Genomic DNA, 27,924 nt, shown 5'->3' on the forward strand with positions numbered 1-27,924 from the left:
GGAAGAAACACAAGCTGGAATCAAGATTGCCGGGAGAAATATCAATAACCTCAGATATGCAGATGACACCACCCTTATGGCAGAGAGTGAAGAGGACCTAAAAAGCCTCTTGATGAAGGTGAAAGAGGAGAGTGAAAAAGTCGGCTTAAAGCTCAACATTCAGAAAATGAAGATCATGGCATCTGGTCCCATCACTTCATGGGAAATAGATGAGGAAACAGTGGAAACAGTGTCAGACTTGATTTTGGGGGGCTCCAAAATCACTGCAGATGGTGACTGCAGCCATGAAATTAAAAGACTCTTACTCCTTGGAGGAAAAGTTATGACCAACCTAGACAGCATATTGAAAAGCAGAGACATTACTTTTCCAGCAAAGGTCCGTCTAGTCAAGGCTATGGTTTTTCCTGTGGTCATGTATGGATGTGAGAGTTGGACTGTGAAGAAAGCTGAGCGCTGGAGAATTGATGCTTTTGAACTGTGGTGTTGGAGAAGACTCTTGAGAGTCCCTTGGACTGCAAGGAGATCCAACCAGTCCATTCTGAAGGAGATCAACCCTGGGATTTCTTTGGAAGGAATGATGCTAAAGCTGAAAATCCAGTACTTTGGCCACCTCATGTGAAGAGTTGACTCATTGGAAAAGACTCTGATGCTGGGAGGGATTGGGGGCAGGAGGAGAAGGGGACGACCAAGGATGAGATGGCTGGATGGCATCACGGACTCGATGGATGTGAGTCTGAGTGAACTCCGGGAGATGGTGATGGACAGGGAGGTCTGGTGTGCTGCGATTCATGGGGTCGCAAAGAGTCGGACACGACTGAGCGACTGAGCTGAACTGAAGATTATAATTAATGAAGTACCTAGTATGTACTTGCCAAATGGTAATTAACACTCTTTAATATAACCATTATTTTTACTAACAATAATAGCGAATGTTTACTCTAATGTATTGTATTTGACATCTGTTTTACAGGTTATGTCACTTGGATCTTTATTTCTTGCAATTTGGAAGAAAAGATAACTTTATTTGCCTACTCCATATCACCTAGAAAAGCTGGATAAAAAGTATAACAAGCATTTTATGTTATATAACAAATACAGGCAGACTTGAGATTTTAAGAAAGAGAAGAAATCTCCTGAGGTCAAAAAATGAAAAGGAAATTGAAAAGTAGAAAGAAAACTGGAAGCTTAGGTTAAAAAAGAAAATTTCCTTAAGAATTGAAACCTTGGCTTGTGCGAAGTTTGAATGTATTCTACTTATACGGAGTTTATACCATCTGTGCAGTCTTAGAATCCCAGCAGAAAAATTAAAAACATAGTTCCAGGCTGATAATAATCCTTGGTGATTAGTAGAAACAAAGACAATCACCCCCTCTCTCCCTGCAGAGGAGTACTAATTATCTCATTTAATTCTCACAACTGTCCTATGAAATAGTATTATCCCAATTATAAAAGAAATTCAAATTTAGGAAGGTTAAGTGATTTGTCCAAAGTCATCTAGCTATTATCTGAAAAAGCTGGGATTTTAACTTGCTTGTTGTTCACTCAGTTGAAACACATTTATCAATATGTTATACTGCTAATCTTCTTTGTGCAAATCAGTAGATAAATGCAACTGCTTCTTTCTCAGGTTTAGCAACTCAGTAAGCATGAAGGCAGCCAGGATCTCATGAAACCTGAAGGACTCCCCCCGGCTCTGTCTACCAAAGCAGCTCGGTCCCCTCTGGCAAAGGACTTAGGTTGCTGGAATATTCTGAACCAGGAAGAGAAAAAGCAACAGGCTCCCTGAGCTAGTGGGGCATAGGATACTGCCAAATGGATCCTGGTTACTGATATTAATGGTATTAGAATAAACATACTATAGAAGCCCAAACAGAATGTATTTACTATTGGAGTTAAGTCAGGATAATAAAGCTGTTGTGATAAACACAAACATGTGAAATTGAAAATTAATGATGACAGCTTAGTCACATCAGGCTCAATATATTCCTAAATATTATTTGGGTTGCACAGCATTCAGAAAATCCCGATTTACAAGCATAAATAGCTGCAAATGTGTTAGCACACACTGATCATCTTGTGTATATGCAGGTTTATAAAAATAGTTCTAAATATTTTTCAAAAATCGTATCAAATATTTGAGGATTTTTGAAGCCCCGCACCCCACAATGTTCTAATTGAACAAAAATTTGGAGCAACGAGACAAAAAGTTCTCAGAGATCCCTCTATTCTCAATCTATACAGCATACGTAGTAAAGTGCAAATTTATAAACAGGAACCAGCACGCTCCACACACCCTCTCTCCCTTCCAGGGTGAAACTCTCTACCCTCCCATCTCCGATTCTGCCACCACGACCGTTATTACTCTACTAGTTAAGCTCTATTTCCCATTTCCCCCACTCTTCTACACTTTAGTCCAGCTAATCTCAAGTAGACTGTACCTTGACCATACTTTCTTACCTCCAGGTGTTCATTCATACTGTTATCGTCACCTTGGATTTATTTTCATTATATTTTTTAAGGCTCATGATATACTAAGCACCATGCTAGATAATTTACATATATTTTCTCATTTACTTCCATTATGATACATCCTGCCCATTCTTAGTTATTTGTAAATAATAACCATTATTAAGTACTTACTTGGTGCCATATATTACATGATGAGTGCCTCACACTGCTCATTTAATCCTTGTAGCAGCCCATGAAACATGGTAACACTATTGCTCTCATTTTATAATGAGAACACCGAGGCTCTGGAAGGTTAAAAAACTTGCCCAAGGCCAGCTAAGGGAGAGAATCCCCCCTGGAAAAGTGCTGTCTGAGCTCAGAGAAAAGATGGTAAAGGATAGGGTGAAGCTGTCAGGAGACGGTGGCATTCTAGACGACATTCACAAAGGCAGTGCAATAGGAAACAGTGTGGTGTGCAGTCAGGAAAGAGATCAGCCTTCAGAATCAGCAGGCCTGGGTCAAACACCTAGTTTTGTTTTGTGACTTCACTGCAACTCTATTTTTCTCATCTGTGAAATGGTGATAATAGGCTTCACCATGTATAATTAAGATTAAAGTTAAACATGATATATAAAAGTGCCCAGTACAGGACTAGGCCTATGGTAGGTACTCAGTAATAAATAAATGTTACCTCCCTTCCTTTCCCCTAGAGGCAGTTCAATAATCCATGGTCTTAAGAACATCATTTTTATCTCCACTAAACTCCAGACATGTCTCCCTTCTACAAGTTTCCAAGCTTTACAAGGGCTTTTGGAGGTGTCATATGCCAAAAGTCATTGAGCACCTTATGTGGTAGGGTCCTTAACCACCACTTCTCAAACTCATTCTCACACCACTCACCTGTGTAGGCCATGTTCTTCGGGTTGCCATAAGGAGCCCCAGGCTGCACGGGGCTATAAACAGGGTTCATTGTGGACAACTGAGAATCCTACAGAAAAACAAACAAACAAACAAAAAACCAGCATTGATTATTGATTGCTCATTCTCCCTGACATCAGCTTCTGATCTATAATCTTCAAGTGACACAGAGAAGCAACGTAGTATAACAGAAGGAGGACTTAAAAAAAAAAGCCGCTTGTTTGTACCTGGCCCTTTGCTAGACACTTTTCCCACTGTACACATGAAGATACTGAGAGGCAGAGAAGTGACACAATTGGCCTAATGTCAGCCCCAGCCTTTTGATTCTCAGCTCAGTAGTAGTCCCACTATCCCGTAAGTTCAGCTACCATGAGTGTACTGTGTGGCACTGGCCAAGTCTCTTCCCCTCTCTGGGCTTCAGTGTCCTGACATAAAATCAATTACTTCAGGTTCTCTGCGGTCCTTTCTAAGGATGCCTGTCTATGAGCTAGGACAAGATGCACTTCTACTGCTCACCAGGGAGCCCCTGTGCCTGGTAATAAGCACACAGACTGCTGGAAGAAGAGTAGCAAGTGTGTTATCCACCCTTTGTACTTACAGAAGACAAGATACACTAGCAGCAGTTTTGGGGGAAAATGGGAATTTATTGCCATTGACCATTTTAATGCAAACAAGGAAACAAAGCCAAGGTCTCTTTCAAAATTTATTCAAGGGAAAGAAACAAACTTGGAAATTTGTGTGCAATAAGTATCACCTGCACAAGTGCTGTGTTAATTACTTTAATGAAGCACATTCTCCATTCTGATTAATGGAGTATTAAGCTCTATTAGCCAGCCAATTTGTCCCATCTTGTTTAGGGAACCAACTCTGATACACAGGCCAACACATGTTTGAAAACGTGTCTCCACATATATTATTTACACTTCATAAAAATCAAGCTATTTCCTCCTAACTAGGCTCACATGATAGAAAGGCAATATCTTAGGTCATTAACTTCTTCCATAAAACCTCAGGACAGGGAACAAGTCAAAAGCTGAAGACAAGCAGTTAAAGTCAACAGCTGGCTTGATGACAATTGCTCTGAGATTAATTAGCCTGTCCAGGGTTCTGGAATGAGAGGTGGAGGAAAGATGGGTTACCAAAGAGAGGAAGGTGGGGCAAACAGGTAAAAAAGAAAATGCCATTGGTCAAATTCAGACGACAGAACTTCTTGAAATGTACCCAATGTGCAGCCCTGGCAAATCACCCCAGGGCAACAGGCTAGATTAAACCATCATCAGTTGACAACGTGAAACTAGAACAACCTGATGAAAGTTATAGGAAATATACACATTCCAGCACAAATTAAGAAAAAAACATACTTGCAGCCAGAGTTATCCAAGAATACTGCCAGAACGTGCGTGTGTGCTGTTGTGTCTGCCTTTGTGATACAGACTGTAGACCACCAGGCTTCTCTGTGCATGGTATTTACCAGGTAAGAATGTTGGAGTGGGTTGCCATTTCCTTCTCCAGGGGATTTTCCCAACCCAGGAATCAAATCCACATCTCCTGCATCAGCAAGCAGATCCTTTACCACTGCACCATCTGGGAAGTCCACCATCAAGTACATTCTCTCTCTAAATACAAGTACTCTCCTGACAAGGTGCTAAGAGAGTTCACAGATATTAAAATACATTGCAAACTACAAAGTGGAATGCAGATGTAAGTAATGATGGTAATAGCCTCGGATCTCTCTTCTACTCAACAGGTTCTCTGTTAAATAAGCCAGGGTAAGGAAGACTGCTAAGCAGCACAACGGGTCCTGCAAATATCTGAGCACTCTCCTACTGAGAAGCTACTCTTTGTTGCTGATTGGACAAAGTTTGAAATTGCTCTTCATAACCAAAGAAACTCATCAGTTTTGAAACTGGTCTCCTGCTGCTCAAAAATGAGAACCACAGCCTCAGAAGGAGACCATGCCTGAGCAGCACTCCAGAACAGCGTGGACTCCAATCTCAACAAATCACTGGCAGAAATGAGATCTGCCAGGGGTTCAAAATGCAGAATAAGAATACAATAAGCAGACAGAGCTCCTGGCTTTCAAGGGAAGGTCAGCCTTTTACAACAGAATCCACACACGAATAGTTTTAGGGACAGGCTAAAAATGAGTAGGAAGATCACAAGCTCTATTATCAGGCAGATTTAGGTTCAAATTCTGGAACTGCCACATACCAAATGTGGGACCACAGGCAAGTCCACTAACTTTCCTGAGCCTCAGTTCCCGCTAGACTCAAAATGGGAAAGAATAACACATACTCTGCAGAGTTGTTGTAGGTACTGTTTTAAAGCTAGGTTTATTGAGGTACAATTTACATGTACTAAAATCTACTCCTTTTAGGCATACAGTTCTATGAGCTCTGAAAAATGTATATAGTTGTAGAAACAACAACACAATTAGGATACAAAGTATTTTCACCATCCCCAAAAGTTCTCTATCTTTGGGGTCAACACCCTCCCCTTAAATCCTAACTGTGGCAACCTTTGTTTTCTGTTGTTGTTTTGTATACTCAAATATCAACTTTTATTGTAACAAGATGAAAAAAGTGAGGCTGAGAAATGGCAAATGAACAGCCTGAGGTCACAAAGTAAGTAATGGACAAGGTTAAGACTAGCACCCCATATCAAAGACCTAAATGAGACAGCTAAAAAGATAAAACTCATAGAAGAAAAAAGAAAAGATAGCAAAACCTTTACAACCTTGGATTTGGCAATGGTGTCTTTATTATGATACTAATAGCCCCTGAGAGATCCCACCATGGAGGCAACTACTGGGTCCTTGCTGGACACACACAGGCAGTTATGAGAAAATAAAGGCACTGACTGCCTGACTTCTATTCCTGCCAGCTATACAGGATATTAGCTGCCACATGCTATCAGTCCAACCTGATTTCACTTCTTGAGTAAGATAAGTGCCAAGGTGTAGTCCCATTTAGCTCCCTCTCTAGAGCTGAGTATGGAGTTGCCCCTGCTCCCTGGGGTTGAACCACAGTAAGTCTACATTACTTGCGTCAGCAAACACAACTCTGCAATAGCTTCCCATCTCATTCAGGATAAAATCTAAAGTCCTTACATGCTTCAATCATGTCTGACTCTGCAACCCTATGGACTGTAGCCCGCCAGGCTCCTCTGTCCATGTGATTCTCCACACAGGAATACTGGAGTGGGTTGCCATGCCCCTCTTCCAGAAGACCAAAGCGGGATCCTCCCCACCCAGGGATCCTTCCCATGTCTCTTACATCTCCTGCACTGGCACACAGGTTCTTCACCTCTAGTGCCACCTGGGGAGCCCCTATAAAGGTCTACGAGGCCTTACAGATCTGGTCTCACATGCCCACCACTCTGGTTGCAACTCCTACTACTATCTCTTGTTTTCTACAAGGGACATTCTTGTTCCCTGAACACACATGTATGCTTATGCCTCAGGGCCTTTGCACTTGCTCTTTCTCACACCAAAAATGCCCTTCCCCAGATATTCAAATAACATACTCCCTCACTTCATTCAGGTCTCTAAACAAATGTCACCGTGTCTGAAGTTAATTCCTTAGCCAACCTATCTAAAAATAACTCCTACTGTTATTCTGTCCCCAATTTCTGTTTTACTTTTCCCATTGACCCCAATCATTAACTGATATCCTTTCTTGTCTATTTGCTTATTCTTTCCCCCATTAGAGTTGTAAGTTCCATAAGAACAAGGATTCTGTTTATTTTTTCTTGTATCCCCAATACCCAAAATATTACCTAGTATATAATGATCACTAAATGCATAGTAGTTGAATACATAATGAACCATCCTTCATGCTTCCCGCAAAAAAACAACTCTGGAATAGCTTCAAGGTGTTTGGCACTTCTTGGCATATTTCAGTTAACAACTTGGCTTCACATCTCTCCAGCATTTACTTACAATGTTCAGAGAAGCCTCTACTGATAACTCATCTTGGGCAGTACAAGCAGTCGTGAGCTGAGTGGCAGCATGATGACTAAGGAAAACAGACAGAGACTGCTAAAGACTTCCCTCCTCGTGGAGCTGGACTTCATCCCCAGACTGTCTGACAAGTAGCCTGCTGCTGCTGCTGCCCTCAAAAATATCTGAACAATCTCTTTCAAATCAATAGCAAAATCTATGAGCACAAAATGACAAGAAAAATTTCACGGGTGAAGAGTGAACACTTAGAAGTACCATATGCAAAACAGGTTGCAGTGATTTAAATTAACGTAGTTTACAAACTACCTATATAAGGTTTTAAAGAACTTTACCATTTACAAGGCTGATATAGATGGTACCCAAATTATGAAGAGTTTGGTTAAGATTTTTCAACTTTACAATGGTACCAAAGCAATATGCATTCAGTAGGAAAATACTTTGAATTCTGAATTTTGCTTTTCCTGGGCTAGTGTATGCAGCGCAATACTCTCTCATGATATTTGGCAGCAACAGCAATAAGCTACAGCTCCCAGTCAGTCAAGGGTAAACAACCAATTTACATGTGCAACCATTCTGTATCCATATAACCATTCTATTTTTCACTTAAAATATAGTATTTAATAAATTATATGAGAGATTCAACATTACAAAATAGGCTTCGTGTTAGATGATTTTGCTCAAATGTAGGCTATTGTGTTCTGAGCATGTTTAAAGTAGGCTAGGCTAAACCATGATGTTTGGAAGGTTAGGTGCATTAAACGCATTTTCAACTTAACATGAGTTTATTGGGATGAGATGGCTGGATGGCATCACTGACTTGATGGACATGAGTTTGAGTGAACTCCGGGAGTTGGTGATGGACAGGGAGGCCTGGCGTGCTGTGATTCATGGGGTCACAAAGAGTCGGACACAACTGAGCGACTGAACTGAACTGAACTGAACTGAACCTCACCGTAAGTTAAGAAAGATCTAGTTTATAATGAGATTTTAATCACTATTTCACTTGATCCTTTGAAGTAAACAATACAAGGATTGCTAATTTCATTTGACAGATGAAGAAATGAAAGCTTACAGGTTTAATGTTTATTAGAATGGATACTATTAAAAAAACAAAAAGATAAAGCGTCTGCCCAAAGGAGGCTATGGTCTAGTTAGGGAATTTTGAAAGTTAAATAAAAATAAACATGCCAAAAATAATGAAACAAGTTCAGAGGTGGAACTTCTGGAATACCTAAATTGCTTAGCAAACCCTCTTCCCTAAAAGCAACAATAAAACTGAACGAAACTGTCAAAAACAACTATTTTGGGCCTCTGAAAATTAACCAAAGGCATATATCAAACTGAGAAATGGTAATATAAGAAGAATTACTGAACCATATCAAGAACAGTGAGAATCTGTATCATTTTAGGCTCAGGCTGCTCCTACCCTATAGCCCCCAACTCCCTGGAATAATTCCATCATGCCAGGCCAGAAGGATGACTTGCCAGAGTGGACTGATTTAATTTGATGCTGAGTGTAGACAATTTTCTCTGGATACTGCCCAGAGTCATTGCCAAAAACAACAGAGGGACAATCTGGGGGAACAATAGTAAACTATCCAGGAGGGCCACTACTGCAGCTGGCCTAAGGTCGTAATACTGGTTAAGGCAGGCAACAGGCCTGCAGATAAGCCAGAAATTTTAAAAGGAGTCCTTGGGAACAAAAGATGAGACCCACTATGGGATCCCTGGTGATGTGTAAGGTTTCATACGTACTAAGGAGAAACTGGAGCAGTTCTAGGTATCTATAGACCCAATGTGAATATAAGGCCTTGAACATACTGAAAGTAAAGGCTGAAGCAGAATTGCAAAAATTGCCTGAACTTTGAATGCCTTCTCCCATCAACAAACAAATCCATCAACAAAGGGTGGAAGATTTCCTGGCCTAGGGCTGAAACCAGTCATTGTTGACCACTAAACTATGCTGACCCAGGGGTGACCTTCAGGAAGCCTAGTTTAAAAATTAAAATAATATTTAAAAAAATATTCCCTGGTGGTCCAGTGGCTAAGACTCCATGTTCCCAATGCAGGGGGCCTGGGTTTGATCCCTTCATCAGGGAAGTAGATCTCATATGCCACAACTAAGAGTTTGCATGCTGTTAAAGATACTGATTGCTGTAACTAAAAGAACCCACATGCTACAAGGAAGACTGAAGATCCCATGTGTGGCAACACATAAGACCCAGCACAGTCACATACATAAAGATTAAGAAAGAAAGAAAGAAACTCCTTTCATAGAGACTTTCTTTAAATAAATATATATGACCACAATAAACTACTTGCATGTTAAATAAATAAATGTTCATAGTTAAAAAAAGAGACATCAGCAGTCACACATTATAAAGACAGGCACTATGAAGTAGTCTTGTTAGGGGAAGCACACTAACTGAAACCTCCCACCCTGGTCAGGCACCATAGTAACCATTTACATGAGTTGTTTTATGACAGGAGATCCTGGTAAGGAATACAGAACTAATAAGCCACCACCAACCAGAAGAGTTCGGGAAACGTCAAAAGGAGACACTATGTGTCCGTCTACTTCCCAGAATCCCTCTCGCTAGCATCCATCTTGGCTGAGCAATGCGTGTGCCACCAGGAAAGACTCTGAAATTAGAATGACTGGCCAAAGACAACCCAGAAACTAATCCCATCACATCTGAGACTGTGAGCCACGTGGCAGAGCAGTTCTCCTGGGTTCCCTTACCCTACTGCTCTCCATCCGGGTGCCCTTTCCCAATAAAATCTCTTGCTTTGTCAGCACATGTGTCTCTTCAGACAATTCATTTCTGAGTGTTAGACAAGAGCCCAGTTTCGGGCCCTGGAAGGGGTCCCCCTTCCTGCAACAGTCTGAGCATGTACTAAAGAAACCAAAAAAGAGGGGTTAAAAAAACAAATGCAACAGCCCTCCCATTCCTTAGTGGTGGAAGAATCTGAATCAAGAGTTGCTACATTATATTATCTACAACATAGTTTTTCAACCAAAAAAATCATAAAACATGCAAAGACACTGGGATGACCCATTTACAGGGGGGATAAAAGGAGACTATAGATATTAGAATCAATAGATAAATATTTCAAAGCATCTATTGGAAATTTTTTTTAAATAAAGAAAACCATATTTAAAGAACTAAATGAAAGTATGATGGTAATTACTTATCAAATAGAGAAATCAATAAACAGCAATTATAAAAAGAACCAAATGAAAATTGTATTCTGAAATCAAACATTCAAGAGGACTCAAAACAAATCTGAGCTGACAGAAGAAAGAATCATCAAATTCAAAGATGGATGAATACAGATAATGCAATCTGCAAAACAAAAAGAAAAAATGAAAAATAAAGTCAAAGACCTGTGGGAAACTATGGAACAAACCAACATACAAGTAAAGGGATTTCTAAAGAGAGGAAAGAAAGGACTAGGAAAAATATCTGAAGATATAATCAGCAAAAGCTCCTCAAATCTGATTTTAAAAACATACATTACACTACACCCAAGATGGTGAACTCCAAGTGGGCTAAACAGAAAAAGAGACACATTTGTACACATCATAGTAAAAACCGTTGAAAGCCAAAGAGAAAATTTTGAAAGTGGCAAGAGAAAAAAACTTATGAGATGAAAGGGGACAACAATAAGATTAAGGTTAACAGCTCACTTCTCATTAGAAACAATGGAGGCCAGAGGCAGTGGAATAATAAATCAAATGCACTGAATGAAAAAAAGTTTACCAATCACAATTTGTGACCCCAGTAAAACCATCATTCAAAATTAAAGGCAAAAATAAAGACATTCCCAAATAACTAACAACTAAGATAATTCACTGACAGCAACCTCCCTTTCCAAAAACCCTAAAGACATACTAAAGCCTTCTGGCTGAAAGGAAATGGCACTACAGAGTAATTCAAATCCACATGAAAAGAAAAAGAGCACCGGTAAAGGCTATTACATAGGTAAAAATAAAGATAGCATAAATATTTTTCTCTTTTTCTCTTAAAAGACAGTTATGTAAAACAATAACTTTAAAACTACATTGTTGCAACTATGACATACAAAAATTTACTGTACAGAAAAACAAGACCCCAAAGTAAAAGAGAGGAAAAATGAAGCTACACTGGAACAAAGTTTCTAAATTTTACTGAAATTATGTTAGTTTATAATGTGAAGTGCATTGATTGTATATGTGTTTTCTTCTTTTTTTCTTTTGGCTGCACCACAGGCACGCAGAATCTTAGTTCCCTGCTGCTGCTGCTAAGTCGCTTCAGTCGTGCTCGACTCTGCGCGACCCCATAGACGGCAGCCCACCAGGCTCTCCCATCCCTGGGATTTTCCAGGCAAGAACACTGGAGTGGGTTGCCACTTCCTTCTCCAAGATCAGGGACCAAATCTGTGCCCTCTGCACTGGCAGCACTGTCTTAACCACTGAAACACCAGGGAAGTCCCAGACTGTTTGCACATGAAGTAGATTATAATATGTATGTTATAATATGTAATGTGTAATAAAGATACATATTTAATCCCCAAAACAACCACTAAGAAAATAACTTCCAAAGTTTATTAATAACAGTATCAACAGTAAAAAAGAACAAACTACTGATACACATCATAGCATTAATTTACCTAAAAAATATTGTGCTAACTGAAAGCCCCAGAACAAAAGACAGCATATTATGTGATTCCATTTATACGAAATGTTCAGAAAAGGCAAATCATGGGGCAGATAGATATTTGTTCACCTAGGACCTGGAGCAGAAATGGAGGTTGACAGCAAATGAGAGCAAGAGATCTCTTTGGGGTAATTAAAAATGGTTTAAACTAGATTTTGGTGACAGTTGCACAACTCAGTAAATTGACTAAACAGCACTGAATAGTATACTTAAAATGGGTGAATTTTACCATATATGTTATACCTCAATAAAGCTATTAAAATAACACAAATTCATGATTCTTGAATCATCAAGGAAAAAATATAGAATTTTTTAATGCACTAAAAGGAATTAAGTCATTTAATGCAATATCCTCATTTATACACATGAACTGAAATCTCTTGTGACAAGCTCTGAGCAAAGTGTTACTAAGTCAGAGATAACAGGACATAATTCCCGTCCCTGAGGTGTTTGTATGGGGGAGAAAAACACAAAAACTAACAATAGCAAAATTGTACTGTTATTATACGGAATGCTAGAATTTAAAGAACGAACAGCTTACTAAAGGATGGGGGGGAGGGTGGGAGAGATGTTCTGATTGCCACTAGATGGCAATATGCTCAGTTAAACGATTCTATTCCCCAGTCTCTCCTGTAGTTCAGTGAGGCTATGTGATTAGTTCTGCTCAATGAGATGTAACTGAAATATATTGTATAGGACTTACACTTAAAGGCTGCTTAAAGGGATCACTGTTAGCTTGGGGGAGGTGTCTTTCCTTCTCCTCTTCCTCATACCTGCTATCTGGAATTAAGACATGATGACTGGAGCTCATCAACCTTTTCTGTGAAGTGACCTTGAGAACAGAAGTCTCAAACCAAGGATGACAGAAGAAGCCTGGATCCTTGATCATTTCAGCCCTGGACTACCTTTTTACTGTTTTACACGAGAAAATAAAACCCTATGTTTTTAAACCGTTGTTATTTTAGATTTATTGTAGGTAGCTGAACCTAATCTTGTTTAATTAAGGAGAGAGATATATAAGATTTCAAAAGAATGCTATTTGATCTGTTTTGAAGGATGACAGGAATTCTACAGGGGGAGGAGAAGGAAAGGTCATTTGTGAAATTATACAATGAGAGAGCAAGGCACATTCAGAGAACACTGTATAGTTCTGAAAAGCTGTAACAGAACTGCAGGGAAAACATGGCAGGAATATTCTCATCCTGTACCCGTTTCTCAATTGTGTCCTCTCAGCTCTTATGAAGGATCTCAGAGAATTCTCTGGTGGTCCAGTGATTAGGACTCCATGCTTTCACCATCGAGGGCACAAGATCAATCCCTGGTGAGGGAACTGAGATCCCACAAGCTGTGTGGTGCAGTCCAAATAATAATAAAAAAATCTCAGAAAGCCAGATTGGGCATGGCTACAGGCCACTGGGCTTCCCTGGTGGCTCAGTAAAGCATCTGCCTGCAGTGCGGGAGACCTGGGTTTGATCCCTGGGTTGGGAAGATGCCCTGGAGAAGGAAATGGCAACCCACTCCAGGACTCTTGCCTGGAAAATTCCGTGGACTGAGGAGCCTGGCGGGCTACAGTCCATGGGGTCGCAGAGTCAGACACCACTAAGCGGCTTCACTTTCACTTTTCACAGGCCATTTTATGATCCCAGGACTCTCTGAAACTTCTTTGTTATAAATACTTGTGGCTGTAATCTGCCTGCCCAATTCTTTTCTTCCTGATATATTTTAAGCAACATAAGGTTGAGGGACCGTATCTGTTTTATTCACCACTGCATTTTCAGTAAAGGGCTTGGTATAAAGCAGGGTGCACAGTAAAGATTTTCAACTAGATGAATGAATTAACTAGTGGGTAAGTTAAAAGAAAGCTTTTACTGGAATTCAACAGTTTAATATCACGTCGCTCAGTCGTGTCCGACTCTTTGCAACCCCATGAACCGCAGAAAAATGAAGTCAGCCATTGTTTCCACTGTTTCCTCATCTATTTGCCATGAAGTGATGGGACCAGATGCCATGATCTTAGTTTTCTGAATATTGAGCTTTAAGCCAAGTTCTTACCAAATTGAGGAAAACTGTTTCAGTGTTAGTTCTCCTTAATTCTCTACACAAGGAAGCCCATTTTTATCATAGTAATCTATTTCTTTATACTGTCTGCCAAATGTAGTCAGACTGCACATTCTATTACTGCATTTCACAGTTGTGTATGTTATCATTTTGTCTCAGAAAACATTTCAATTTAAAGATGAAAGAAGGAGCACTCTGATTTCTAGGAATCAGCCACGAGGATCTCAATATCAAAAAGGCTTCCAGAGATAACAGCTCTTTTCATGTAAAAGGTTAATACCACCTCTGTGCCTACCTGTAAATGAAATGCAGAGATTCCTGATACCTAGAACAAAGTCAAGCACAAAGTATGTACTTTGAAAATATTTGCTGAATAAATGCAATTTCACAACCACATAATACAATGACCTTAAATTATCACACAACTCTAAAGCAAAATTATAATTTGCTGGAAATGGGTTGCTGTGGCCAGGCTTGCTATCCCAAACTATAAGAAACAGTGATCAGGCATTTCTAGAGAGACTATCAATCAACAATGCTCAGAGAGCCCCTCTCTAATGTTTACAAGAGGTTAGATTTGCAATGCAAAAATATAACCAAATTTTATCTTCTTAGATAAGGCTTGTGACAGTAAAAAAAGAGTGGTGCTCCCTTTAAAAAGTACAAGTGCCATATTACCCATCACATTTAGGTGGAGAGAGAAAGTGGAAGAGGATTATGATCACAACATCCAATAGCTTTACTGACTTTTATTTATTTTTATTTTATTTTATTTAGAAGAGAAGACTAAGGCACAGGGAAAGGAAAAGACTACCCTAGAAATACATGGCAAGTCAGGGTTGTGGACAGGTGCACTGAACAAAACCCAGGTCTCCTGCCCTTAAACTGGAGACTTCCCATTGTATCACCTTGGTACCATCCTCAGGATAGACAGATAATCAAACAATTAGATGGAAAGACAAATGAACAAATAAGGTATATGATAATGCAGTTCTAGGAATGCCCTTCTGCCCTTTTGCTGGTCCTTTATCTTTCTTGGCATTTTAGATCCATCTGTCACGAAACATAGAATACTAAGGGAATATAAAGAAATGCAGGTATTTGTTTGAAGAACCTATTCAGTTAAAGTGTAATCAGAATATTTTAGTTCTCTGAAGCAAACCCATGAAGCCCACTATATTGGGAATTCTCAACAGCAAGTTTATAGCACCCAAAGTTATTACCTTTCCCAGGGAAGTAATATGTGCAAAAGTGTTGCCAAGCAATTTCATATAGTGAATGGTTAAGAACATAGGGTTTTAAGCCACAGCAGCTGTGAAGCCTTGGATGGCTTACTTGTTTCCTCATCTGTACAGTGGAAATACTAGAGGTAATTACATTCTAGGATTCTTGAGGGGATTAAATGAGACAACACATGTTTTGCCAGAACACATGTAAACATATAACAAATGGTGGCTTTATCATTATTTCATCTTAGGAAACATCCTCATCACACATGATTTTCAATGACCTGGGATCCCTAATGTCCATAGGTTTCCCCAGGACTGTAGACTATCCTCCTCCCAGGTGTTCGGTTTTAGATCTTACTCAAGAGTAAGACAGGTACTAGTCAACTTAAGGCTACCTACTGTACTGTGCTAAATTGCTTCACTTCAGTTCATTCGCTCAGTCATTTCCCACTCTTTGCGACCCCATGAACTGCAGCACACCAGGCCTCCCTGTCCATCACCAACTCCCGGAGTCCACCCAAACCTATGTCCATTGAGTTGGTGATGCCATCCAGCCATCTCATCCTCTGTCGTCCCCTTCTCCTCCCGCCTTCAATCTTTCCCAGCATCAGGGTCTTTTCCAGTGTGTCAACTCTTTGCATCAGGTGGCCAAAGTATTGAGTTTCAGCTTTAGCATCAGTCCTTCCAATGAATACCCAGGACTGATCTCCTTTAGAATGGACTGGTTGGATCTCCTTGCAGTCCAAGGGACTCTCAAGAGTCTTCTCCAACACCACAGATCAAAAGCATCAATTCTTCTGTGCTCAGCTTTCTTTATAGTCCAACTCTTACATCCATACATGACCACTGGAAAAACCATAGCCTTGACTAGACAGACCTTTGTTGGCAAAGTAATATCTCTGCTTTTGAATGTGCTATCTAGGTTGGTTATAACTTTCCTTCCAAGGAGTAAGTGTCTTTTAATTTCATGGCTGCAATCACCATCTGCAGTAATTTTGGAGCCCAGAAAAATGAAGTCAGCCACTGTTTCCCCATCTATTTGCCATGAAGTGATGGGACCAGATGCTATGATCTTAGTTTTCCGAATGTTGAGCTTTAAGCCAACTTTTTTACCCTCCTCTTTCACTTTTGTCAAGAGACTCTTTAGTTCTTCTTCACTTTCTGCCATAGGGTGGTGTCATCTGCATATCTGAGGTTATTGATATTTCTCCCGGCAATCCTGATTTCAGCTTGTGCTTCCTCCAGCCCAGCATTTCTCATGATGTACTCTGCATACAATTTAAATAAGTAGGATGACAATATACAGCCTTGACGTACTCCTTTTCCTATTTGGAACCAGTCTGTTGTTCCATGTCCAGTTCTAACTGTTGTTTCCTGACCTGCATACAGATTTCTCAAGAGCTTCAGTTGTGTCCAACTCTTTGAGACCCCATGGACTGTACCAGGCTCCTCTGTCCATGGGATTCTCCAGGCAAGAATACTGGGGGGTGCCATTTCCTTCTCCCAGGGGATCTTCCTGCCCCAAAGAATGAACCCCTCATCTCTTATGTCTACCTGCTTTGTCAGGCGGGTTCTTTACCAGTAGTGCCACCTGGGGAGTGAGGTTATCGCTACAAGAAGGCAATTACCTCTTCATCTATAAAATGGAAACTATCAACAAACTGTGGAAAATTCTTAAAGAGATGGGAACACCAGCCCATCTTACCTATCTCCTGAGAAACCTGTACGCAAGTCAAGAAGCGACAGTTAGAACCGGACATGGAACAGACTGGTTCCAAAATGGGAAAGGAGTACGTCAAGGCTGTATATTGTCACCCTGCTTATTTAACTTATATGCAGAGTACATCATGCGAAATGTTGGGCTGGATGAAGCACAAGCTGGAATCAAGACTGCCAGGAGAAATATCAACAACCTCAGATATGCAGTTGATATCACCCTTATGGAAGAAAGCAAAGAGGAACCAAAAGAGGGATGAAACTGAAAGAGAAGAGTACAAAAGCTGGCTTAAAACTCAACATTCAGAAAACTAAGATCATGGCACCCGGTCTCATCACTCCATGGCAAATAGATGGGGAAACAGTGGAAACAGTGGCTGACTTCATTTTTCTGGGCTCCAAAATCACTGCAGATGGTGATTGCAGCCATGAAATTAAAAGACACTTACTCCTTGGAAGGAAAGTTATGACCAACCTAGACAGCATACTAAAAAGCAGAGACATTACTTTGCCAAAAAAGGCCCATCTAGGCAAAGCTATGGTTTTTCCAGTAGTCATGTATGGATGTGAGAATTGAATCAAAGAAGGCTGAGCACTGAAGAATTGATGCTTTTGAACTGTGGTGTTGAAGACGACTCTTGAGAGTCCCTTGGACTGCAAGGAGATCAAAACCAGTCCATCCTGAAGAAAATCAACCCTGAATATTTATTGGAAAGACTTATGCTGAAGCTAAAGCTCCAATACTCTGGCCACCTGATGTGAAGAGCTGATTCATTTGAAAAGACCCTGATGCTGGGAAAGACTGAAGGCAGGAGGAGAAGGGGATGACAGAAGATGAGATGGTTGGATGACACCATCAGCTCAATGGACATGAGTTTGAGCAAGCTCTGGGAGATGGTGAGGGACAGGGAGGCCTGGCGTGCTGCAGTCCATGGGGTCGCAAAGAGTTCAGTCAGGACTGAGTGACTGAACAGCAACCGTTTAGTATAAAAAGAATTGTTATGCAGATGAATAGGGAGCCATGAAGGATTATAGTAACAAAGTGACATAATCCTATCTGTGTTTTAGAACAATATTTCATGAGAAGATGGACGATGGACAAACAGAAGGTCTGAACTAGAAAGAGCCGAAATAAAAAAGAAGGAAAGAATATAGGAAATACTTTATAGAGTTGTAACTGACAGGATTTAGAAACTCTCTTATAAACTCTCTGTATGCAGTGCTTTATGTGGGGAAATAAGAGGTTTCTAAGGTAAGCAATGAAATATAGCATTCATTTTTGAACAAGCAGAGGCTGAGATGGCCAATAAACAACTGGGAATCTGGAAATATTGATCTCAGGGCCTATGACTGCTATGAACTAACTACCGACCAACCATTATGTCCATTTGCTTAGAGTTCAGCAGAAGTAGTCTAGCAGGGGTATAAAAGCAATAAGGAATGAAGGAACATGGAGGCAGAATAACAGCATGGCAGAATATGCTGTCAGATATAATTCACAGCAGAAATGGGTGCCCGTAAAGCATCTCTTTGGAACTTTCTCAGTTGCTAAAGAAGCAGGCCTGTTTGGCCCCCAATATGCTTGCTTGCTTCCTTCTTTCCATCAATAAATCTTCACTACGCCTTTATTTTATACCAGGCATTATTATCCCATATACCAGCATTAGGGATATAAAGATGAATAAGTTATGGTACAAGCCCTTAAGAACCCTGGAGCTAGTAAAGAAGGGGAACAAGTAAAGAGTCAAATAAGGATATCCATGTGCTATGGTAGAGAGGAGCATGCGGATCTAAAGAACCTAATGCCATGCACCCTTTCTCCAGTATATCTTCCCAGAATATTATATTAGCTAATGTTTATGAAGTGCTTAACTATGAGAGGAATTTTTCTTGGAGCTTTACATGTTCTTTAATTTTCACATCTACCTTATGAAGTAGGTATTATTTACTAACTCCATCTTACCCATGAGAAAACTGGACAGCCTATAATGAACTCTCCTCTGAGTTCTCACTGTCCTCCCAAAGCATTCTATGTCATCACACAGTACTTTGTATCCTTGGTTTTTTTTTTTAAAAAATACCCCTTAAGGACCAAGCTCTAATTTACTCATGTCTTTATCTCCCACAAGGCCCAACAGAGGACCAAGTATATGCTACAGGTATTCAGTATTGGCTGAACATCAAAATGACTGTTATGAAATCACTTCACTGTTTAAGTTTTACATTATATCCTTTATAATGTAAGCCATTCTACAGCAATCATTTCCTGTCCATTGACATAAGAATGGATAAAGAAGATGTGGTACATGAAGAATTTATTTGGAGGGCAGCAACGGAGAAACAGACATAGAGAACAGACTTATGGACACGGAGAGAAGGGAGGAGAGGGTGAATGCATGGAGAGAGTAACATGGAAACTTACATTACCATACGTAAAATAAATAGCCAATGGGAAGTTGGGGCTCTGTATCAACCTAGAAGGGTGGATGGGGAGGGAGATGGGAGGGAGGTTCAAGAGGGAGGGGACATATGTATACGTATGGCTGATTCATGTTGAGGCTTGACAGAAAACAACAAAATTCTGTAAAGCAATTATCCTTCAATTAAAAAAATAAAAGAAGATGTGGTACACACACACACACACACACGTGTGTGTGTGCCCACGCAATGGAATATTACTCAGCCATAAAAAAAGAATGAAAAACCATCCAATGTAGCAACATGGATGGATCTAGAGATTGTCATACTGACTGAAGTAAGTGACACAGAAAAGGACAAATACTGTATGATATTACTTATTACATGGAACCTAAAAAAATGGTATAAACGAACTTACTCATGAAACAGAAATAGAGTTACAGATCTAGAAAACAATCTTATGGTTATCAAGGGGGAAAGGAGGAAGACAAATTGGGAGATTGGGACTGACATACATACACTGTGCTGTGCTTAGCTGCTGAGCTATATCCGACTCTTTGCAACTCCATGGATTGCAGCCCACCAGGCCCCTCTGTCTGTGGGGATTCTCCAGGCAAGAATATTAGAGTGGGTTGCAGTGTCCTCCTCCACGGGATCTTCTCAATCCAGAGATTGAACCCAGGTCTCCTGCATTGCAGGGGGATTCTTTATCATTAAGGGGATTCTTCCCTTACCAGGGAAGCCCAAGAATACTGAAGTGGGTAGCCTACCCCTTCTCCAGGAGAAATTCCTGACCCAGGAATCGAACCAGGGTCTCTTACATTGCAGGCAGATTCTTTACCAGTTGAGCTACCCAGGAAGCCCCATATACACACTACTATATATAAAATAGATAATAAGAACCTACTGTATAGCACAGGGAACTCTACCAAGACTCTGTAATGACCTATATGAGAAAAATATCTAAAAGAGAGTGGATGGATGGATGTATATTTATAACTGATTCACTTTGCTGTACACCAGAAAGTAACACAACATTATAAATCAACTATATCCCAATATTTTTTGTAAAAAATCATTTATTTATTCAGTAGATTCATATTAAGCATTTACTCTAAGTCAATTACTGGTGCCAGGTATAGACTAAACAGAAATAAACCATACACAGACCCTACCATCAGGCTTATTGTGGCAAAACCATAAATGTTGTCTATTGTTTAAGATGATCTATATTTTCTTCAGATATTACACCCAGGTATCAATGTGTGCCTTCTGACTATTCAAACACTCAGTAGGAATAAACTATCAGTTGAAAGAATAAATGAATGAATGATGGATACTGTGATCCTTAGACAAGGCATTGCTCTGGCCACTAGGACACTCAGGATTGAACCAAACCTTAGTAATAAGCAAGAACTTCTGGTTTCATTTATTCTGTTTTCCTTATTTCCCCCTTCATTATGAATCTCTTTATTTACTTTTGATCCTATTGTATTATGCATATTTTAAAAACTAATTCCCTCTAGGGGAAAAAAATGTTGAGTATGTAGTATTAAATCAATCAAACTTTGATGAGATGATGTGATGTGATCAGTCTCCTTCGTCAAGATGCTCTGCTGAAGATCTGGAGACAAACCAGACCCCACTTGCAAGTCAGCAGTGCAGCACTCAACTGCTCTGCTGCTGAGCTCTAATCAAGGAATTTTTTGCTGGAGGAACTATCTTGCTCCAAAGATGCCAAGGCCCCATTCTTGAAAATACCCCACTTTAAGTTTTCAGCCCTTGCACTGATGGACAGGGAGGCTCTGGAACTAGACAGACCATGTGGTCTAGGCTCTTATCTCTGTCCCTGACCTATCAGTGACAAACCTCTTAGGATCTCGTATCTACTCCTCTCTACCCACTTCTTGTGGCTACTCTGAATATTCAAAGGGAAAGCAGAGGAGAAGACATTTCCTAAACTGTAGAGTACTACAGCACTGCAAGTGTTGAGGGAAAAGGGGTTCATCATTTGTAATACAATGCAAGGATGGCTGACCAAAATTTAGGCAACCAGTCTTGTAGGCACTGGACTTAAAACACTGGAGGGTTTTTTTGTTTGTGGTGATAAATATATATCGTAAAATGTACCATTTTAACTATTTTTAAGTATACAATTTTGTAGCATTAAGTACATTTACACTGTTATGCAAATCACCAACATCTATCTCCAGAACATCTCCATCTTCCCCATCTGAAACTCTGTACCCATAGACACTAACTCCTTATTTTCTCCACTCCCCAGTAACCACCATTCTATTTTCTATTTCACTAAAGCATAATGTTTTCAAGATTTATCCATGTTATAGCATGAAAATACTAGTTTTTAAAACATTCCAGACTTTTAATTTCAGATAAAGTTGATCACAAACTATAAGGTTGACCACCATTTACTTAGCTTTTCAAGATAAACTCAAAAGTTCACTGCAGGAATTTTTTCCTTCCAGTTCCCTTGAGATCTCCAATTTGATCTGCACTCTCGCACAAATATTTCCAACTACATATCATTTGGATGGAGTAACCGGCTACTCTGAAAATAAATTCCAACATGTTCATTAGGAAGCAAAATGACCCTTAATAAAAAATGTAATATTATATCAATGTTTGGATAAAGAAGACTGATGTTTAGAAGGAGATACTGATCTGCTTTGATATTACCAAACATTTTTAGGCAGGAGGACAAGTGTGTATCTGTCTGTTTTTCATAATATGCCTATTGATATAAATGTTTGCTATTCCAAAGTAGCATGTTTTGGAGGATTTCCCTGGTGGTTCAGTGGTTAAGAATCTGCCTTCCACGTGGCAGGCCAGACCTGTAGACTTGGGAAAGAGGAAGAAGGGTCTGCAGATCTCCACACTGCCTGCTGTGCTGTTGTGTGGGACATTTGGTGACAAGGAGAGCAAGCATCTCCGGGGTGCAGGTGGTCCTGAACCAGTGGCCCCTGGGAAGCTTTGGGGTCAGGAAAAGCACCCTGGTGGGGTGGCTGTTTGGGGCATAAGTCAATTGCTGTGTTAGTACTGTCACAGTGCTTTTCTAATATAGACTAGATTAACTTGTCATGTGTTAAACACACAATTGCTTTTTTATAGCTAGGTTTTCATATTCAATACATTTATTAATACCTTGAAAAAAATAAATAATCCACCTTCCAATGCAGGGATGCAGGTTCTTAGGGAACTAAGATTCCACATGCTTTTGGGGTGGGGGGGGCGGGGGCAAGTAAGCTAGCATGTCACAACTAGAGAGAAGCCCTCGTGGCACTAGGGAAGACATAGTGCCATAACTAAGACCCAACACAGCCAAAAATAAATATTTAAAACAAACAAACAAAAAAACCAAGTAGCATCTTTTTAACATTGGCAAATGAAACTTCTATTATTCACACTGATTTATATTATTCACATGGATTATATTTTTATTTTGTACTGGAGTATAACCAATTGACAAACAATGTTGTGATAGTTTCAGGTCAACTGCAAGCACCTCAACCGTCATATACATACATGTATCCATCTCCCCACACTCCCCTCCCATCCAGGCTGCCACATAACATGGAGCAGAGTTCCCTGTGCTATACAGTTGGTCGTTGTTGGTTATCCATTTTAAATATAGCAGTGTGTACATGTCCATCTCCAAATCCTCCCAAGCAATCTTAAGTTCATTTTCCAAGTCTGTGAGTCTCTTTCTGTTTTGTAAGTAAATTCATTTGTATCATTTTAGATTCCACATATAAGGGATGTCATATGATATTTTTCCTCTCTGTCTGACTGACTTCACTCAGTATGACAATCCCTAGGTCCATCCATGTTGCTGCAAATGGCATTATTTCATTCTTTTTAATGGCTGAGTAATATTTACATTGTATGTATGTACCACATCTTTATCCATCACAAGGATTATTTTTCAACCAGCAAATCATATCTTATTCCAAATGTCACTGGAAGGATCTCAAAGATCATTTAATTCAAGCCTTTCATTTTGCAACAGAGAAAACAGAGACCCAGTAACTTGCTCAAAGTCACACAGCAAGTCAGTAACAGATCCAGGACTGCACCTCAGGCCTGCAGACTCGCAAGCAGAAGAGTGACAGTGAGGCCGCTTTTGTACCCAAAGGAAAAGAGATCTCCTCTGCTTACTGGTTAGTTCAAAGTCACTGAGCCCTTGCAATGGGAGATCAAAGACTCTGAATCAGGAGCTGCTGCATCCAAACAGTAAAGACTAAATACCAGGCCAAATCCTTTGTCTCAGGACAAAAAGGTTCAGAAAAACCTGGCAGAACCACCTTTATTAGGTGCAAAGGCCCCAGGATGCTCTGGGCTACAGTCCTGTGCACAGGATCAGTAAGCAATTTACCTTGATGAAGCTGGAATAAAAAAAGGAAAAAAGGAGGATGGGAGAAAAGGAGAGTTAGATTCCTGCCTAACAGCAACAACACTCTTGAGAAAGCACTCTTGATAAAAGGGAAAGAGATTGTAATAGAAGAAGCTAAAAGATTAGAAAATGGAAGCACGGATAATATCAGGACACAGTGAAGACTCCCCAGGGAACCTGTCTAATTTGAAACTTAATGGTATAGACATCACAAAAGAATCAACCTGGAGACTGCATGTGATGCCAAAAACAACCCAGTCAAGAATAACGCAGCTTGAGTGATCCAAGCCTCCTCACCCTGCTTCACAGCTGCTGACCCACTCACCACCACTCTCCTTCAGAATCACCTGGGGTTCTTATTTACAACAGAGTTTTACAAATAATTCTATCTAACAACACGAATAGACATTTCTCCAAAGGAGATATACAAATGGCCAACACACATATGAAAAGATTACTAATCATCAGGGAAATACAAATCAAATACCATCTGAAATCTGTGAGGACAGCCACCATCAAAATATAAAAAAAAAACAAAAAATAGCAAGCACTGGCAAGGATGCAGAGAAACTGGAACCCTTGTGCACTATTTGTGGGAACGTAAAATAGTGCAGCCACTATGGAAATAACGGTATAGAGGTTCCTCAAAAATTTAAAAATATAATTATTACATTACCCAGCAATCCCACTTCTGAGTCTAGCTCCAAACAAATTGAAAACAGGATCTTTAAGAGATATGTGCACACGCATGTTCACTGCAGCATTACTCACAATAACAAGGAGGTGGAAGAAACTTAAATGTCCACTGACAGATGAATAGATAAAGAAAACTGGTGTATATATACAATATTATAATACCAAGCCTTAGCAAAGAAGAAAACCCTGTTATATGCTACGTTGTGAATAAACCTTGAGGGCATTATGCTAAATGAAATAAACCAGTCACAAAAAGGCAAATAAATACTACATGACAACACTCATATGAGGTATCTAGAGCAGACAAGCTCTTAGAAACAGAAGGAATGGTAGTTGCCAGGGGCTGTTGAAGGATGGGGAGCTGTTGTTTAAGGGATACAATTTCAGTTTCGTAAGAGGGACATTCTAGAGATCTGCTGAACAACAAGGTACATATAGTTAACACTACTACACTGTACACTTATGGCAAATTCAGGAACCACTGGCTTCAAAATAAAGTCCAAACTTTATCTTAGCATCCAAAGCCCTCCACAAGCCCATCCCTCTCTCTCCACTTCCTCACCACTTGCTCCTCCTCAGGCCTCACTTTACTTACCCTCTGGCTGGTCCAAACAGAACTTTCTACGGTGACAGAAATGTTCTACATCTGTGTTGTTCAATATAGAAGCTGTCAGTCACATGTGCTGAGCACCTGCTATGTGCTACTGGCTACTGTGCTGAACAGCACACAACTAGAGCAATAGCTAGGACGCCAGAAGATAAAGATGGGCCAAGGATGAAACTCACAACAATGCCATTTACCCTTTTTTCCCTCACATGTTATCATCATGTATTCATTCATTCTACAAATATTCTTGCTTATTATGTGCCAGGTACTATTCTAGGTACTGGGGAAGAAACAGTAAATAAAAAGACAAACATCCCTGTCCTCAAGAATCTTATGTTCCAGTGAGGCAGTGTAGGACAGTGGTTAACAGCAAGAAATCTGGAGCCAGAGAGCTTAGGTTCAGATTCTGATTCCACTGCTAACCACCTATGTGTTCCCTGAAAATTACTTAACTTCTCCATGCCTCAGTTTTTTAATCTATAAAGTGGGGATAACAATAGTACTGCCTATTAGGCTTTCTATAAAGATTAAATTACTTAGCATACATATAAAGTGCTTAGAACAGTACCCTATATATAAGAATTAGCTGTTACTATTATTGCTATATTTTTTTGTTGTCATGAGTGGAAGCAAGACAATCAACAAATAGCAAAAAAAAAAAAAGCCATTTTGTGATATGACTAAATAAAACACAGGGTAAGGGAACAAGGAGTGTCAGGATAGGGATTATATTTAAGAGGATAATTAGGGAAAGCTGCACACAAAGGTGATATTTGAGGAAAGGCCTGAAAGAGGAGGAGAGGAGCAAGTCTCATCAATATCTGGGGAAGCACTGAATTTTCTGAGATACTTGGTATTATTAACACTATGTTATAGATGGGAGAATTGAGGTTCAGACTAACGAACCTGTCCAAGGTCACATGGCTTATAAATAACTGAGCCCAGAGTCAAATCTGGGACTACTGACTCCAATTTCTTCTCCACGTCTGGACCCTTTTGACCTCCATTCCTTTCTGTGGTGAAACAAGACCAATGAATCCTGTTCACATCAGTTTCCCATTCTGGCACTGAGATTTACAGACTCATTATGATCAGACAAGCTCTCTGGCTTAATTAACCAAAGGAGTTAGAGGCAAAAGCTGCCTTTAACTGCCCCCTCTCACATGTGCTCTCACCCATTGCTTCCTAAGCAGCGCCACACCAGGACTCCATGTTAACTGCATGCTGTGCATAGGAAACAGGCATTTATCAAGACCAACAAGACTCAAACACCAGGAAGGAGAGGTAAATTACACATAAGAAATTAAGGCCACTGCTTCCAACCAGGCCTTTGAGGGGGAAAGCTCTGCTGTATGTGCACTGCAGGAGAGCTATGATCAAAAGTTAGGTTCAACCTACTGAACCTGTCTAATCTAGAACTACAGGCTTCCCTGATAGCTCAGTTGGTAAACAATCTACCTGCAATGCAGGAGACTCATTGGAAAAGACCCTGATGGAAAGACTGAAGGCAGGAGGAAGAGGGGACAACAGAGGGTGAGATGGCTGGATGGCATCACTGACTTGATGGACATGAATTTCAGCAAGCTCTGGGAGCTGATGATGGACAGGAAAGCCTGGAGTGCTGCAAAGAGTCAGACATGACTGAGCGACTGAACTGAATACAGAACTGCAGAAATAAGAAGAAAAGAACAAACCATTATAGCCTAACTTTATCTGTAAAGAAGTCAGTAAATAAAATACTTTCAACAATATCTACTCTGTACATTTTACCTGTATTCATGAAATCTCTGAAAAATATTGGCAATTTATTCCAGAAAATCATTAGTGCTGCCAGGAGCAGTGAATTCTAGTTCTCCTTTATAACTTACCAGAAAAGTCACTTCCATTCCATGGATCCCACTCCTCATATCAGTTAGAAGAGAAGTTAGACTAGGTATTCATTAAATGTTCCATCTTTAGCCCTTTATAGCACATTGTATTATAATACTAATGACAGCACCCCTGCACCTTCAGAGTCAGACCCAAAATACATTCATTCAATAAACATTTATGTAAGCTAGGCACTGAAAACACAAATATACTAAATGATAAGTTCAGGAAAGTTTCAAATACACTGCTTTTCCTATTCACATAAACATTTCAGAGTTGTGTTCCTACAAAAACAAAACACAGCTCCAAAAATTTTTTTCCTACTCATACTTAAGAGAGTTTTGTGTTTATTATATAGTATACTTAACACCCTCCCCCCAAATAAACCCTCTCCCTATTAAACCATACCTCACAATTATGTTTCACTTTAAATCACTCATAGCTCAAACCACTAAGTTAGAGGTTTTCCCCCACTTAATATATAGTGAGAGAACCTCTCATTCTGTATCTGTGTTTTTTTAGTATCTTCTTTTTTTCCTAATTTTTCTTTATTTAAAACATCTTTTTTCATTTTATTTTCATCTTTAATTTTTTAACTTTAAAAAATTACTTATTTTTTGCATTTCTTTCTCTTACAATCCATTATTAGTTCCTTGAGAACATCTTATTTTTCTTTGCATCTTAAGTAAGCCCTTTTTATAATTTATTTATAAATTTAAGACTAATCCAAAAGAACATTAAGTGATTCATCTTATTAAGATATAAAAATAAGATAGCAAAAAATAAAAGCAAAAAACCAGGGGTATAGGTTTATATCAAATGATCAAACTTCAGGTCCTACATTTACCATATATATGCCATGTGATTCTTGAGAAGGTATAATCTCTCTACTA

At 39.7% G+C, this 27,924-nt stretch overlaps 1 protein-coding gene across 5 annotated transcripts in view; it reads right to left on the bottom strand.

Moving 5' to 3' along the window:
- The window catches only part of FAM168A (family with sequence similarity 168 member A), a 202,426-nt gene that overhangs the window by 66,782 nt on the left and 107,720 nt on the right, over window positions 1–27,924 (bottom strand). For 4 of the 5 annotated variants that reach the window (XR_008200654.1, XM_052652764.1, XM_052652761.1 and 1 more), the window contains exon 2: window positions 3,349–3,436. Coding sequence is in view for 4 of the 5 variants with exons in the window: in XM_052652764.1 (XP_052508724.1) it covers window positions 3,349–3,418 (70 nt within the window). In the remaining variant the exon portion in view is untranslated. Of the gene's footprint in view, window positions 1–3,348; window positions 3,437–25,150; window positions 25,164–27,924 lie in introns of those variants that run through there. The other variant, XM_052652763.1, reaches the window with a different exon arrangement.

Source organism: Budorcas taxicolor, chromosome 15 (assembly GCF_023091745.1).
Source record: "Budorcas taxicolor isolate Tak-1 chromosome 15, Takin1.1, whole genome shotgun sequence".
NCBI classification, from domain to species: Eukaryota; Metazoa; Chordata; class Mammalia; order Artiodactyla; family Bovidae; genus Budorcas; species Budorcas taxicolor.